The sequence below is a fragment of the Eublepharis macularius genome, chromosome 1 (genome assembly GCF_028583425.1).
Source record: "Eublepharis macularius isolate TG4126 chromosome 1, MPM_Emac_v1.0, whole genome shotgun sequence".
Lineage (NCBI taxonomy): Eukaryota > Metazoa > Chordata > Lepidosauria > Squamata > Eublepharidae > Eublepharis > Eublepharis macularius.
This window is the reverse complement of record NC_072790.1, coordinates 110,571,313-110,588,736: the sequence shown is the minus strand read 5'-3', so window position 1 is coordinate 110,588,736 and position 17,424 is coordinate 110,571,313. Positions and strand designations below refer to the sequence as shown.

General features: G+C 38.3%; 1 protein-coding gene across 1 annotated transcript in view; it reads right to left on the bottom strand.

Moving 5' to 3' along the window:
• Window positions 1-7,510: 7,510 nt before the first annotated feature.
• The window catches only part of TRMT11 (tRNA methyltransferase 11 homolog), a 44,437-nt gene continuing 34,523 nt past the window's right edge, over window positions 7,511-17,424 (bottom strand). Inside the window, exon 13 of the mRNA XM_054979831.1 lies at window positions 7,511-8,103. Within this exon, the coding sequence (XP_054835806.1) occupies window positions 7,972-8,103 (132 nt within the window). The 3' untranslated portion in view covers window positions 7,511-7,971. The remainder of the gene's footprint in view (window positions 8,104-17,424) is intronic.

The following is a 17,424-nucleotide window of genomic DNA, read 5'->3' as shown; positions in this document are numbered from 1 at the left end:
TTGAACCACCCAACAAGCCACAGTCTGGGGATTAGCTGCTTTCCCCTTCTTTGGACCCACAAAGCAAATGAAAAGGTGAGAATCTGTCCGAAAGGGTTTTACCCTATCTAAATAAAAAAGGAGAGCCCTGCGAACATCCAATGCATGAAGGGACCTCTCCGCTTCCGAAGAGTGATCTTTAAAGAACACTGGCAACGAGATCTCCTGAGATAGGTGAAATTTAGAGACCACCTTGGGCAGGAACTCCAGTTTAGTCCTAAGCACCACTTTGTCACGATGAATGTTCAAATAAGGGGCTTCACAGGATAGAGCTGCCAGCTCACCTACCCTCCTGGCCGAAGTGACAGCAACCAAAAACGCTACCTTAAAGGTCAGTAAGTTCAAAGAACAGGTGGCTAAGGGCTCAAAAGGTTTGGATATGAGCCTAGACAAAACTAGAGGCAAAGACCATTGAGGTATCAACGCCCGAACTGGAGGAAACAAATTATTGAGTCCCTTCAAAAACAACTTTGACGTGTAATGGGAAAACACTGTCTTACGATCCACTGGGGGGTGAAAAGCTGAAATATCAGCTAAATAAACTTTAATAGAGGAGTTGGATAGGCCAGATTGTTTAAGCCCCCATAAAAAGTCCAAAACATCAGAAAGAGTGGAGGTTAAAGGGTCTAATTCCCTCCCCCTACACCAGTCAGTAAACTTGTTCCATTTCAAGGAATAGGATTGTCGGGTCGACAGGCGACGGGCATTTTGGAGCACATGCATCACTCCTTCAGAGAAACCCTGTCCAGAAGGATCAGCCACGTCGTCAGTTTGAGTGTATGTACTCTGTGATGAAACACCCCCTGAAAAGACAACAAGTCCACGTGATTGGGTAAACAGTGCATTTAACTGTGGAGTCTCAGGAGCGAATGAAACCATGGTTGTTTCAGCCAATAAGGTGTCACTAGGATGGCTGACGTTCTGTCCATCTGGATCTTGGAGATTACCCTGGCTAACAGGGGGAAACGGAGGAAAAATGTAATGAAGGCGACCGGACCAGGTTAACTGAAATACGTCCCCAAGAGACTCGAAGCCAATGCCTCCTCTGGAGCAATAGCGGGGGGTCTTGCAGTTTTCTTCTGTGGTGATAAGGTCTAAGTCTGGGGTTCCCCATTCTGAAAAGACAGGATGTAAATACTTGTAGTGAAGGGACCATTCATGTTTGTCGCCCCCCAGTCTGCTAAGATGGTCCGCCATAACATTGTCAACACCTGGTATATGGACTGCCAAAAGTCAGACTGAGTGATCAATGGCCCAATTCCAAATCCTTACCATCTCCTCACATAGTGCCAGAGACATCGTGCCCCCTTGTTTATTCAAATAAAACATAGTAGTGGTGTTATCTGTTAGAATCTGTACTGTCCTATTCTGCACCAGGTCAGAAAAAGAAATGAGTGCATAATAAACAGCCCGTAACTTGAGGAGATTAATGTGTTCATCACTCTCTGACTCATCCCACATACCATGGGCATAAGAGCCCTGACAGTGAGCACCCCACCCCAGTGAAGATGCGTCCGTGGTAACCGAAATCTCTGGCTGCCTATAGCCAAAACTGATCCCCCCAAAAAGGTTGGAGTCTTGTAACCACCAGTCCAGAGATAGCAGAACCCTTCGGGGAATGCTAAATTTCTTACGCTGGGAGTCCCTTTCAGGGAAAAAAATTCTAGAAAACCACAGTTGTAGTGGTCGCATTCTAAGTCTCGCCAGGGAGATTACAGCCGTAGTAGCAGCCATGTAGCCCAACAGAACCTGAATGAGCCTAGCTGGTTGGAACCTGCATCTCTTAAACTTCTTTATGAGTGCTTTAAGTTTATTTGCCCTATCCGTGGGCAAAAATCCAGCATTCCGGGACCCGTCTATAACAGCCCCTATAAATAAAGTAACTTTAGAGGGGACAAGCTTCGATTTCTTTTGATTGACAAACAATCCAAGCTTCAAACAGGTGGATACAGTGATAGAGACCTGATTGTTTACATCCTCCTCTGACTGGCCAACAATCAGCCAGTCATCAAGGTAAGGAAAAATACAACAGCCTTGTGTTCTAAGAAAGGCAATCACCACTGCCACACATTTGGTGAATACCCTGGGAGCAGTGGACAAACCAAAGGGGAGTACCCGATACTGAAAAACACGAGTACCATAGGTGAAACGAAGGAATTTTCTATGATCAGGGAAAATAGAGATGTGGAAATACGCATCTTTAAGATCTAAAACCCCAAATCAACAGTTGGAGGGTATCAAAGTTAGAACCATTTGTAACGTGGTCATCTTAAACTTTCGGACCTTTATGGATTTATTCAACTCCCAGAGGTCTAAGATAGGGCGGAGTCCCCCATCTTTCTTTTCTACTACAAAAAGGTTCGAGTAGAAACCAAGGGGAGAGGAAGAACATGTCACCTCTTCAATAGCCCCCTTCAATAACAAGGCCGAAAGCTCCGAAACTACCCCCGGTTGAGGCGTTTGAGAAAACAGGGAGCCGGAGACCAGGCCACTGAACAAACTCAATTTTATAACCAATTTTAACCAACTGTAACACCCAAACATCCGAAGTAATGCGGCACCATTCGGAAAAAAAGAGAGAGACCCTGTCCCCAAAGGAGGGGTCAGGTCCCTGTAATTGTCAGAATTGTTTCTGGGAACGTCCAGAGTCTTTAGGCTGGTGTTGGCTATTTCCCTGCCTACTCTTATTGCCCTGCCTCCTCCTCGGGAAGGTAGATTGCAGACTCTGATATTGGCGTTGAGGCTGGAACCCGTACCCATAGTAGGGATGGTAATGTTGTTGACGGTTCCTTGTGGAAGACCTATATTGAGGGCGACCCGGCTGGATCGGGCTGTTAACCTATCTTTACGTTTCTTCGAAAGATATCCATCTGTTCTATCAGAGAACATCTCATTTTAAGATATAAGTCCAGTATCTACTAAAGCAGAAAGATCTTAGAAATTTAAAATTCTGTATTACTAGTGTCTGAAGTCAAAGGGACTAGGAGAAAGTATATGAGGAATTTCCCAGTGAACTTCCCTTCTGAAACTGGGGGTGAAGACAGATGTAGCACAGTAAAAGTAGGTCCCTGTATGTGCCTAGCTGCTTTCTTGACTACTAAAAAATATACATAACGAATAAAATATTGGGATACCCAGGCTTCATATGTGCAGGTGTCTACTTTTAAACAAATGGAAAAATACTGATCAATGTAAAAATGCAAAAAAGCTGATCAATGCGGTTTTATTTGTTGTTGATTAGTGAAAAAGAGACTTTTACAAAAGTGCAAAACTTCTTTAAGGATTGGAGGGGGGAAACTTCTTGGTTACTTCATGGGGAACAGCACTTTCTTGCTTCAAACATGCACAACTGGTTTTTAATACAGCTTGATCCTTAAGGCTTGGGGGGGGGGGGGTTTGCATGAGGCAGAGTTACACCTATGCTCTAAAAATGTTATCTCTGTCTTCATCTCGGACATTGATAGCTGGACAAAATTTAAATGCTGATACAAATTGAATGTTTTTATTTACCTTCTACCCGTTATCAAAACTGTCTGGACAACTCAAGGGTACCAAAAAAGAACAAAACTAAACAAAAAAATGATCACAGAAGCTGTGAATATTTTACTGTCTTAATGGGGGGCAAGAAAACTGACATTCGTTGCTCTGTGAAAAGTGTTTCAAATCTCTTTCCTTCCTTTGCTTACTGAAGCAATAAAAGAGCAGTAAGAAAAAAGTATTCCAAAAACAATATTTTAAACACTGGAAAAATCTTCAAAGCACCCCAAAGAACTGTCAAAAGTAATGATTTCAGAGCAAGCTTCTGAACGGACCATTTCCATCAGGGGCAAAAACCTGGAATTTATGCAAGCTGGAGTCAGTTTGGCTAGAAGGCGCCAAAGAACCCTTGGTTGCAAATGACCAGTTTCTGGCAGGAAGAGAACGTATCCATCTCTAGTCAAGCAAGAGCTCACAGAGAACTTGCAAGGATTAAACAAAGGAGGCCCTGCTCCAGGTACTGCTTTTTTCAAGAAGACAGAGCTAGCAGTGCTTGGGGTAAGGATTCCTTTATGGTTCCGAGTGCAGTTCAAGGTGCTGGTCATGACCTTTAAAGCCCTTCATGACCTGGGACCCACATATTTGAAGGACCATCTCATTCCATATATTCTTATGCACCAACTACGGTCCTCAAGCAGCAATGTGTTGACCATCCCACCACTGCAAGCCTTGGTTGCCAGCTCAGACTTTGGAGGGGTTATGAATGGCAGGCACCTTTTAAATGGGGGAGCAGAGGAGACAATTATGGCTTATTTTATTTTGATTTTAACTGAGAATACTTTTTAACTATTATTGTAAGCCACCTTGAGCCATGTGAAAAGGCATGGTATGTTTTAATAAATAAATAAATGTATAGCCGTTTTGGAAAAGCCTTCTAACAGATGCCCAGCACCACATTACTTGCTTTTAGAAATATCACTGCAGCCCTGTTATTTAAAATGGAATATAATTTGGTGCCTATCCCTGAGGTATTGCTTTCAAGCCCTCTGTTGCTGCCATTGTGTAATTGTTCTCTATCTTGGCCTGTTTAATGTTTTTATTGTACATCATCTTAAGTGTCTTTGAACTGAAATAAGAGCTATAACTAAAAATTCATTGCAAAATAGATATTCAAATTTATTTGTCACTTTGGAACCCAACTATCATTTTGATTATCTGTAATAAGAGATAAAACACCCAGAGAAGGTTTCCACACGTTTAATGATATCTTTGGGCTTTAATATCATGAACTCAGATGGCGCCAAAAAAAATGCCAGGTCTTCATATTTGAAAGAATGGATTGAGCGAACTTGTGGAGGTGGAAAAAAAGGAATGCATGCTCTAAAATACGCTGTATATGACTAAATTGAGGGAATTTGAGGAGAGGGTGGAAAAAATGTATATACAGCTCACAGAGTTAGGAAAATGTGGCATTAAGTATACGAGTTAAGCATGTTCTGTGATTAAGTATGCATTTCTCTAAGCCAGTGGTTTTCAAATTTTCTGATGTCAGGGAATGCTTCCCACAGCAGCTAGTCTGCTGATAAATCCTTGCTCACCAAAGACGATACTGGAATGCACATTCAGTCACAAGGGTTGCTGAGTAGTCTTGTTAAGTCTTTACATCCAGCTTTCTTAGGACACATCCAAAACTCCATTACTGTTGTAATTCCAGGTAAACAAATACCATGTAATATTGGCAGGAGTGGGTAAGCTTCCTATTAAGGATGTGTCTCCACCACTACTGATCCTTAAGGAAATTCAGAGTTCCCAAGAACATAGTTTGAAAAAACACTAGTGTAAATCAAAGTGATGCCATTGCCAAAGAAAATGCCACTATTTGCTCATCTCTTGAACATTATCACATCATCAACAAAAATGCTAGGTTTTGTTCCTAGATAGTGAGTGCAAAATGACAGCAAACAAATTTCTCAAACACATTTACTGTTTAATGATAATGTGAGAGCAAGACACATTCACTGAAGAGAATAACTGGATGCAAGAGGTTATGTGCTTTGTCACCACTGATATTGCAAGGTTATTTCTTGTGAGCGAGACTTATTTCTAGTTTATGAGCCTAAGAAGGGGAAAAGGAGGGGAAATGTTGCCGGGGAAGGCAGAGGTTGCTGAGGAAAAGCAGTGGTCAAGGGCAAAGGTTAATCAACTTCCTTCCTGCTGCTTCTCCATGATAAAAACTCTCTAGTGCAGGGGTGGAAAAATTGCGGCCTGTGGGCCACATGCGGCCCACTACAGAGCCACATGCGGCCCGCCAAGACAGTCACCTACCGGGCGCCTGGCACTGAAAGTTAACTAATGAATGCAATCATTTTAAAAGGTGCAGCCCTCCGCTAACCTCCACTCCCACAAAGTGGCCCTCGAGCCAAAACAATTGCCCACCCCTGCTCTAGTGCATTCACATTAGGTAGGAAACAATTATAGGATTGGAAACCTACAGTATTTGATGGTGCTACCATATTGGCTGAACTAGTTTCACATCCAGGGCCTCAAATTTTATTTCCAAAATACTTTATCTTATTTTTCTGCTTTGGTGTAAAGACATTTAATGACACTGGCCTGGCCGATTCCGCACATGTTGGATAATGCACTTTCAATGCACTTTATCAATCGTTTGAGGTGGATTTTTTGTTCCGCACACGAAAAAATCTATTCCAAATGATCTATAAAGAGGACTGGAAGTGCATTATCCAATGTGTGCGGAATCAGCTGATGCCAATCCAACAGGCACTAATTTGGAGAACTGTGCTCTGTACCCACACAAGTTCCTCCTGGGAATGGATTCAGAAACTGTGATGTGTAGCTTGTACATACCAGGACGAGGACACTTGTTAAAATAAAATAAATATTTATAGGCAAGCCACAGTTAGCTTGTTGAGAAAGTATGAAATGTCTCTGATATAAGTGAGCAATTTCTGGCAAGAAGATGGAAATTTACCCATCTGTCTATAAGGCATGTTTTGAAATAGCAGCATTTTTTTATAAGTAAAAAGCCAATTTGACTCATGTGCACATAATATGCTGTCTCTGTGCTTTAATTAAGCCACTGGAAAGCAAAAATAATTCAAACCAGAAAGGGACAAGAGACTCAGAAAAGGAATTGTAAACAATACTGGAATTCACACTAGCAGCTTTCTCTGCCTAGATATTTTATTCAAAATTTGACAGAATAATGGCACTGATTTGAACTGGGATTAGATTAAGTGCTGATCTAGCCTGCAAGCCACATGGCAAGTACTTAGTTAAAAGTGAGAATGAATGCTTCTTTAACATAGTTGCTTCCATGACACCACACATTCATAAAAGCTTCAAGCACAAACAGCACTTTGATCCTTTAGAGAATAATTTGTGATGTGTTACAAATCTTAAACAGTCTTCCTGTTGAAGTCCAGAATTGACCCCAATGGTGATGAAATGAATTCACATAAGCCTCACTGACTTTCCCACTCTAAATAGCTCCTCCAACACACAGGTTGTATAGAAAGGTTATGAGCCAATAGACTAAAATGGGAGCCATATTAAGGAAGCTGAAAGATTCTATTTATCAAATGGCCCACTGAAGCATTAGTGGCACTAAAAGCAAGAAAAGTCATTGAGTATCATGGACTCATGGGTTTTGCGGTTTTCAAAAGCAAGATACTGTTATGTTTTATTCATTCCAGATTTTAAAAACTGATTAAATAAATACTATTAAGAATCCATTACCCTTTTCCCCTTGTAGAACTTTCTACTTTAATTATCAGGTTCTCATTCCAAAATTACAGGAAGCTGGCTTGATCAAAAGTGGAATGCAAGAATATATCCAAGATACAGATGAACTTCAGATGTATGAAAGGATTCATGGAGTTTAACAGCTTTTGGATCCTAGACAGTTGGTGAGGTGCTTGTTTTGGCCTTGGATATGTCAATAAGAAAGGATACATGGCAGCTGCATGCAATGTACTTTTTAAAAATTCACAACAATCCTTGTTGGCTTTATTATGTATCAGTTACAAAAGAAGAAAACAAATGAAATCAATCTTTCTAATAAGAAATCCTTGATTGTTATATTATGCATATCTAGACTTCCAGATGTTCACAGTTTAAGAAGTCAAACAATACTACTAGTTTTTGCAAGAGATAATGGGGTAAAAAAATAGTAGCAATAAAGGTTATAGTCAATCATCATTTGAACTTGAAGTACAAAAATAAATTAACTAACAGTAAAAAAATCTTATGCAATAAAATCTGGTGTAAACAATCCTAATGAAAAAGAACTGCTCTTAACTTATGTTGTGGTTTTTGCTTCGAGTTTTTAAAAATGCAAACCAGTATTTGTTCTCTGAAGCATCCATGTAATATTGCGGTCCAGATGTCTTAACAGCCAAATGTGAGTCCTTTGTTTCAGTCTTTTAAAAACAATTATTTCTGGTTGTCTTTTTCTTCCTTGGCAATCCTCTTGGTCACTCCACTAAAATATTTCTCACGAAAGGAATTGTGACTTTTGTATGACAGATACTGGCTTTCCAATATGTGAAAATACTGGTCTTCATCCTACATAGTATTAAAACACACTGTTTAGACATTTGCAAGGAGATTCATGTACAATATACCAAATCATGCTTATGGCTTGATCCCAAGGTCTGCTGCACCAGCAAACAGACATTTAGGATGGAACATTTAGGCCTGGCATATGTCACAAAATTATAAAAACCCAGTCTGCACCACAATCTCTACACCTGGTTTTTGTGTTTAAAGATGATGCTTTTTTAAGGCACAAGGGCAGCCTCCCCTGCAATCTGTGAGACAGTGGCTCCCTGCAGTGATGAATTAATATTATACTTCACATTTACATACTTTTATATAGCACACTGTGATGGACTGCACTTTTTTAAAAGCCTGGCTGTACAAACAGCTGAAGGACTGTTAAGGTTTACTCCCTCACAGATACAGAGAGCTTTGAGTGACAGGCTACTCCAAGGAATCTGATTGGGTAGCATAAGCTGGAAAGAGGCAAGTCTGTTTTCAGCCCTAGCTGAGAGGAATCCAGTGTGAACAGTTGGGAATCAGAGTCCTAACAGAGAGCAGTTTAACACTGACAGGAGAACTGGAGGAAAGTTGGCAAGGAAGTTTGGGAAGTAGGTGCAGATTCCCATTTGGGCCAAAGAAAGGAGATAGATCTTCTAAGGAGAGGAGACTTTCCCTAGCGTGTTAAATAGGGAGGTAGCTCTGGAATTGAAGAGATCCCTCAGCAGGTGTGGTTGGAAAACGCCTTTTGGAGACCTTAACAATCAGTTTTTAAAAACTAAAGGAAAGTACTGGTGTTTGAAGAGAAGGGATTAGTGGTACTAGAAAGTGGGTACCAGCATTCTTAAACCCAAAACAGAAAGAGAATCCTAAAGTGCTTGGGGAAAATATGGGAACAAAAGCCTCTAAACATAAAAATGTAAGTATCTGTGAAGAGCATAAGAACTAAAGTCTGTGCATGTACTGATTTTACCGCAAAGATATCTATGTTGAATTGCCTCAAAAATTTTCAATCCCTAATTTCGCCTGATATTTCCCCTCTAAAATAAACAAACTAGTTAGTTATTTTTGAATTTTAAGAATGCCTCTGGTGCCATTTCTGCTATTTAAGGACAAAGAAGAGGGAAAGAGGAAAAGGAAGCATCATACATGCTAAGTACTTCACCTGCATTGTTTTATATGGCAATCTTGTAAGAAATAAATGGAAGGCTCAAGGCTGCAAATTGTGTGTGTGTGTGTGAGAGGGGTGTCAAAAGCCACATAGTAAATTCACAGCACAGGAAAAATCCGAATTCAGGACTAATTTTGGTAATCTACATTAACAAGGACTTCTTGTATGCATACTCTTCAATGAACAAATATTTTGCCATTATAGCTTTACAATGCAAACTCTTTCATTGTCCTTTCCTAGCTGAAACTCATACAAACCAACCTCCCTGGTGAGCCAAGAATCTACCAAACTGGAATATGTCTAAATCCATGCAATGTAAACAGAACCAGATAACATGCAAGAATAAGTCACATTTTAAACTACTTTTCCTTATTGCTTTACCATGAATAAAGTGACCCAATTCAAATTACGGTAGTTTCATGCAACAACTACTGGTGTTGATTTACATGTTAAACTGAGAGTACCCAATGTGTGTCATGGAGCAGCCAGGCCCTGGAGACAGCTCCGACTCCTCTGAAGGACAGCTGGATTCCAGGCCTATCAGCCACCAGCCAGCTATAGCTAAGCAATCAGATGAGGAATCAAGGTTAGGAGGCTATGAGGCATGTGTTCCATCCCCCCACCTGGAGCTGACAGTTCAGGGGCAGCCAGCCGCCCCATCTTGTCCAGGATCCCCATGTCCACAAGAGCAACGTTGTTACAGGTGTAAAGGGGAATTATTGTCCTGGCACAGGTCAGAGCTCAGCACCAGTAATCAGTTGCAGATGAAGGAGAAATGTTACCAGAGGAGACAAGAGGCAGCTTTCACAGGTGTGACGTAGGGCTCTAAGCATATAAAAGTATGGGGGAGGAGTCCTTCAGCATGGCTTCAACACATTCCCTTAAAACAACGTGTCAGTAAAACTAAGACTTTGTTAAACAGTTAAAATCTGCATGATCTAGTAGGCCCTTTTCACACATAGATGAGAGCTGCAGTTTAAATATATATAAATCCATTCACACATGTGAACAGTTCTCCAAGAAAGCACATATGAACACATGATGCCACTGCCTTATACTGAATCACCCATTGGTCTATTAAGGTCAGTAATGTCTATTCTGACTGGGAAGTCACCCTTCAGGTTCTCTCCATGGTCTTTAACATCACCTGTAACCTAAACCTTTTAATCACTGATGATAGGTATTGACTCTGGAACCCAAATCTCCAGTATTTTCCCAACCTGGAGTTTGCAACCCTATACAAAGCAGATACTCTACCACTGGGCCATATCCCCACTTCTGGACTTCTATATGCTTTGCTGTGATTTTCAACAAACGTTAGCATTAACATGTTCCAAGAACCTAATTTCAAACTTCAAATACTTTAAAAAAGGACATAAAATTTGATAATGTTTTGCATTTAATTAACTTAATCAAATTCAGATTCTTACAAACATATATACATTCCTTTAGGGGATATATTTTTATGTATTACAAAAGTTTATTTCCTCAAAACAATGCAAACAGGTCTTCCTTTCCAAAGAAAAAGAAAGAGATGAAGTTTGGGCGAAAGTTGTCATTAAAAAAATTCACTGTGTACAAAAAGTCTTTGCTGTGCCATTTAGTAGAAATGCAGTTTGACAGTTTTCAGCACATTTGAACTTGTATTCAAATAATCCTATTAGAACAGCCTTAAAACAGTTATTGTTGAGAAAAAATAGAGTTTTTAATATGCTAATATATGTACACAACATACACACACGACTGCTGTCAGAAACCAACCAGGCATATTACCTGGAAATATTTAATGTGCTCCTCCTTTAACCGTTAATGAGCTTAAACTGCAGCCACTAAGGAAGCAAAATATGCAAATGTGCATACATCTTCAGGCTTTTTATCCCATATGCTTATGAATCTGATTTCTGAGGAACTCATAAAGCTAAGAGGTTAGAGTCAGCAGAAGAAAGATTATGTGGGTAAATCTTTAGGAGAACACAGGGCATCAAGGAAACTCAACCTACTAGTCAAAACATTCTGATGTGTTTTTTTTAAAGAAAGTTTTTATTAGGTGAGAATATTAATATACAACTTTCAAATAGCATCTCATTATCCTTTCCCCCCCTTTCCCTCCACCCCCTTTTCCAAGACTTCCAACAGCTTTCCAACCCTATAGCCTAATCTATTCCCAATCTGTCCCCTTTTTCTGTAACTCCTTATCTCATGTTTACTTACTCTTTTATTCAACTAAGCTCTTTTTATTCAACTATTAACTTCAAAAATATTGTTATAAACAAAATCTATTATCTATTACTTTATATTAACTCCACATATATTTAAATTTAAACTAACTTTTGGAATAAAATATCTACTTTAGTAATTCTAACAATATCTATTAACTCTAAGTCCACTTACATTTGGGCTAACAATTAGCTAATACTTCACTTCCTATGGTAAAGACTCTATCTCTTCTATTAACAAATCCATTCTAATAATTTTCAAATTGCCATAATTCCCCCTTTACGTCCCACTTCTTTTCTAAATATGTTTTCAATCTTCCCCAGTCCGTAAAAAATTCCGCTGGATTCTGATCTCTCAGCTTCCTTGTCATTTTATCCATTTCCGCCATGTACAGCAATTTATGCATCCAATCTTCAATAGTTGGTATTTCTTGCACCTTCCATTTTTGCGCATATAAAAGTCTTGCTGCCGTCGTCATATAAAATAGTAATGTTCGGTATTGAGTAGGAACATCTTCCATGCTTAAGTTCAATAGCAATAGTTCTGGGTTCTTCTTTATTTGAATCTGCAATATCTCATTTATTACTTCTATAATATCTCCCCAGAACTGTCTGGCTATTTCACATGTCCACCACATATGATACAATGATCCTTCATGCTTTTTACATTTCCAGCATTTATCTGACATGTTAGCATTTCCAAGCGCAATCTTTTGGCGTTAAATACCATCTATAGATCATTTTATAAACATTCTCTTTAATACTGGTACAAGTTGAAATCTTCAGTGTAGTTTTCCATAAATATTCCCAGGATTCCATTGTTATTTCTTTAAGACAATTAATTGCCCACTTCACCATCTGTACTTTGACCGTCTCATCCTCTGTATACCACTTCAAAAGTATTTTATAAATCTTAGATATCTTCTTTTTGCTTTCTTGTAGTATAGTCTCTTCCAACTCTGAGTTTTCCCATTTAATTCCTTCTTTTGAACAATCCGAATTATAAAGGTCTCTGATCTGTCTATATTGGAACCATCCGTAACAAGAAGATTTAATTCTCCGATTTAATTCTTATCATTTTCTGTTCCATAATCAATATCTCTTTATATGGTAAACATTGTTCTTCATTGTAGATAGCTCTCAGATCAATCACTTCAAACGGTACCACCCAAGAGGGGATGCCTTCACCCAGATATTTTTTATATTTTTTCCAGATCGTGAAGAGGCTCCTTCTGATATAATGATGCAAAAACATAGAATCAGCTTTTATTTTATCCTGCCACAAGTAGGCATGCCATCTGAACAGCTTCTTATAACCTTCCAATGTTAAGAGCTTACAATCTTTCAGTGACATCCACTCTTTTAACCAAACTAAACATATTGCTTTGTGGTATAGTCTAATATTTGGCAACTGCAGTCCACCTCTTTCTTTAGCGTCACACAAAACTTGCATTTCTACTCGGGGTTTCTTGCCTGCCCACACAAAGTCAGAGATCTTCCTCTGCCATTTTTCAAATTGTTTAGTGTCTCTAATAATTGGAATTGTTTGTAATAGAAACATGATCCGTGGTAACACATTCATTTTAACTGCCGCTATTCTTCCCAGCCATGATAGATTTAGTTTATTCCATTTAATCATATCTCTATCAATCTGTTGCCATAGCTTTTCATAATTATTCTTAAATAAATCAATATTCTTCACAGTTAACTCAATTCCAAGATATTTAACTTTGTGTTACTTCACAATCGGTAATTTCCATTAATTCTTGCTGCTTTTGTTTAGTCATATTCTTACATAGTATCTTTGATTTCTTCTTATTAACATAAAATCCAGCCAGATCTCCGAACTCTTTTATCTTATCAAGCAACTTTGGCATATTTTGTATTGGATCGTCCACTATAACCATCACATCATCTGCAAAAGCTCTAACCTTGTAGGTAAATTCTTTAATCCTTATGCCTCTTATAGCCTCATCTTCTCTTATTTGAATCAATAACAATTCCAAAATCAAGATGAACAACAATGGAGATAGTGGGCACCCCTGTCTTGTACCTTTTCTTATTCCCAATTTTTTTGTTAGCTCATCATTTACTACAATTGCCGCACATTGGTCTCTATATATTGCTTTTACTGCTTGAATAAAATCTTTTCCCATTTGCAATCTTTCCATTGTGGCAAACATAAAATTCCAGTTCAAATTGTCAAACGCTTTTTCTGCATCCACAAAGAAGAAACCAACTTCCCTTTCACAATGTTTGTCATAGTATTCTATAGCATTTACTACAGTTCTCAAATTGTCTCTGATTTGCCTGTTTGGAAGGAACCCTGCTTGCTCTTCTGCAAGAATCTCAACTAACCAGTCCTTTAATCTCTCCGCCAAAATTTTTGCAAAAATTTCGTAATCATTATTTAACAACGAAATAGGTCGATAATTCTTGACGTTACTCAAATCTTGATTTTCTTTTGGACTCAATGATATGCTGGCCTCATTCCAAGACTCTGGTATCTTTTGTCCTTTTAAAATTCCATTCATTACCTCTTTCAGAAAAGGTACCAGTTCGTTTTCCAATAATTTGTAGAATCTAGCCGTAATTCCATCAGGACCTGGTGCCTTCCCTAACTTAGTCGACCGGATAGCCTCTTTTATTTCTATTTCCGTTATTTCTGCATTTAATTTTTCCTTCCATTTTTCTGATAGTATTGGTAAGTTGATCTTATTCAGATATTGGTCAATAGTATCCAAATCCACTTCTTTCCTTTGATATAACTTTGCATAATACTTAAAGAAGGCTCTACTTATGGCCAGTTGGTCTATTAACGTCTTACCATCTTCTTGAATCTTAGTTATTACTTTTTTCTCCCTTTTCTTTTTCAATTGCCACGCTAAATATTTCCCAGGTTTATTCGCACCTTCAAATGATTTTTGGTTCAATTTTTTCAATTCCCACTCTAATTCTTTATTGTTCATTACTCTCAACTGTTCTTGCAGAATTTTTATTTCTTGATACAACTTCTTCTTCCCAGGTCTTTTCTTTAATTGTAACTCCTTGGCCTTTATCTTTTCCATAATTTCTTGCCTTTTTTCTTCTTTTCTCCTTTTGTCTCTTGCGTTTAAATCCATTAAAGTTCTCTGATTACTGCTTTGTAGGTATCCCATACTTTGTCAGTCGAAACACCTTTATTTAGATTATATTGTATAAAGAATCTGGTCTCTCTCTTTTTTTTTTTTTTTGAAAATTTTTTTATTGGGTTAGAACATTTTTATTTTTACATTACAATCAATTTTCCCCTAATTTTTCGTTTCTAACCCCCTCCCTTTCCCCCCCTTTTGTTGACTTCCAACAGCTTTCCCACCCTCTGTCCCTTTTCCCTTACTTCTATTAAATTCCTCTGTCTAAAACAGATATACATTCTCCATTATATTAAGCAGTGCATCATTAACTCCTTTAATTATTATACACCCAAACTATACGTCTTTAGATAAACAATTTATCCCATTTTCCAGTTTTGAATAATTCTATATAAACCCATAAAAATTTCCCACATTTAAATCAAACAATTTGATTTGTTCTCTATATATTACTCATTTCAACTTTTTATGGTAATTCTATATAACTCCTCAGATACTCAATCAATTTAACTCTTCTATACATTCAGTTTGGTGCATATAAATCTTGTCAAAGAAAGAAAATATTGTTAGTTAGTCAATCCTCATGTTTAAACCTTATCATTAATTATTCTCTATCAGTTGACCTATACATATCTATATATATCTCAATCAATCAATTAATCTAACTGCTTATAAATTCACATTTCTCTTCCTCCCCCGGTAAAGTCACCCCTCTCTTTTATACTTTTATTATATTTCAGTAGTTCTCAAACTGCCACAGTTTTCCTCCCACCTCCCATTTCTTCTCCAGGTATTGTTTCAGCTTCTCCCAGTCTGTGTTGAACTGCCCTGAGTCCAGATCTCTCAGTTTTCTTGTCATCTTGTCCATTTCAGCCATATACAGCAATTTGTAGATCCAATCTTCAATAGTTGGTACTTCTTGTACTTTCCATTTCTGCGCATACAAAAGTCTAGCTGCTGCAGTCATATAAAAAATCAACGTCCTATGATGGGCTGGAATTCCCTCCATTCCCAAGTTTAGCAGCAGGAGTTCTGGGTTCTTATTTATTTGAAACTGTAAAATTTCACTCATTTCTCTTATTATTTCCCCCCAGAACTGCCTAGCTACCTCACACGACCACCACATATGATAGAGGGAGCCCTCATGTTTCTTACATTTCCAGCATTTATTAGAAGTATTCAAATTCCCTAGCGCAATCTTCTTTGGTGTCATGTACCAACGATAGATCATTTTGAAAATGTTCTCTTTAATGTTGATACATGTCGTTGTCTTCATTGTAGTTTTCCACAAGTATTCCCATGCCTCCATTGTTATTTCTTTATTGAAATTTATAGCCCATTTCACCATCTGTGTTTTAACTATCTCATCCTCAGTATACCATTTCAGCAATACTTGGTATACCTTGGATATTCTTTTCTTGTCTTCTTTAAGAAGGGTCTGCTCTAGTTCCGAGTTCTCTGTTCGTATGCCCCCTTTTGCAAAGTCTGAGTTGTATAAGTCTCTAATCTGTCTATACTGAAACCAATCATAGTTAGGTGATAGTTCCTCTTGCGTCTTTATTCTAAGTTTAGATACTTCAATCTTAGTTATTTCTTTGTACGTTAAACATTGTTGTTCATTATCCACCGCTCTCGGATCTATCACCTCATATGGAACCACCCACAAGGGGGTTCCTTCTTGTAGGTAAGTTCTATACTTCTTCCAGATTGTAAATAGACTTCTCCTTACAAAATGATGCAGGAACATCGAGTTGACCTTTACTTTGTCATGCCATAGGTATGCGTGCCATCCAAAAATTTTTTTATATCCCTCTAGGGCTAATAGTTTCTTATTCTTTAATGTCATCCACTCTTTTAGCCAAACTAGGCAGATTGCATCATGGTAAAGTCTCAGATTGGGCAGTTGCATTCCGCCTCTCTCCTTTGCATCTTGTAAAACTTTTACTTTCACTCGAGGCTTCTTGCCTGCCCAAACAAAATCTGATATTTTCCTCTGCCATTTTTCAAATTGTTTAGAGTCTCTGATGATTGGTATTGTCTGTAACAAAAACATTACTCTTGGTAACACATTCATCTTAACTGCTGCAATCCTGCCCAACCATGACAGGTTCAATCTATTCCATTTGATCAAGTCTCTCTCTATCTGAGTCCATAATTTTTCATAATTATTCTTGAACAAATCTATATTTTTTGCAGTCAGCTCAACTCCCAAGTATTTCACCTTACTAGTTACTTCACAATCCGTTGTTTCCATTAACAATTGTTGTTTCTGCTTAGTCATGTTTTTGCATAATATCTTTGACTTCTTTTTGTTAATGAAGAAACCTGCCAAATCTCCAAACTCCTTGATCTTGTCTATCACTTTTGGCATGTTCTCCAGTGGGTCTTCTACAATTAACATTATGTCGTCTGCAAATGCTCTGACCTTATATGAATAGTCCTTTATTTTTATTCCTCGTATTTCCTCATCTTGTCGAATTTGTATCATCAGAATCTCCAATACTAAAATGAACAACAATGGAGATAACGGGCAACCTTGTCTTGTTCCTTTACTAATCGTCAATTTTTTGGTCAATTCATCATTCACTACAATTGCTGCAGTCTGGTCTCTATAGATTTCCTTGATTGCTCTGACGAATCTTTCTCCCAGTTGTAGCTTTTCCATAGTGGCAAACATAAAGTCCCAGTTTAAATTGTCAAACGCTTTTTCAGCGTCTACAAAGAAGAAACCAACCTCTTTGTCACAACGCTTGTCGTAGTATTCAATAGCATTGATCACTGTCCTTAAGTTGTCTCTTATTTGTCTGTCTGGCAAAAAGCCTGCTTGTTC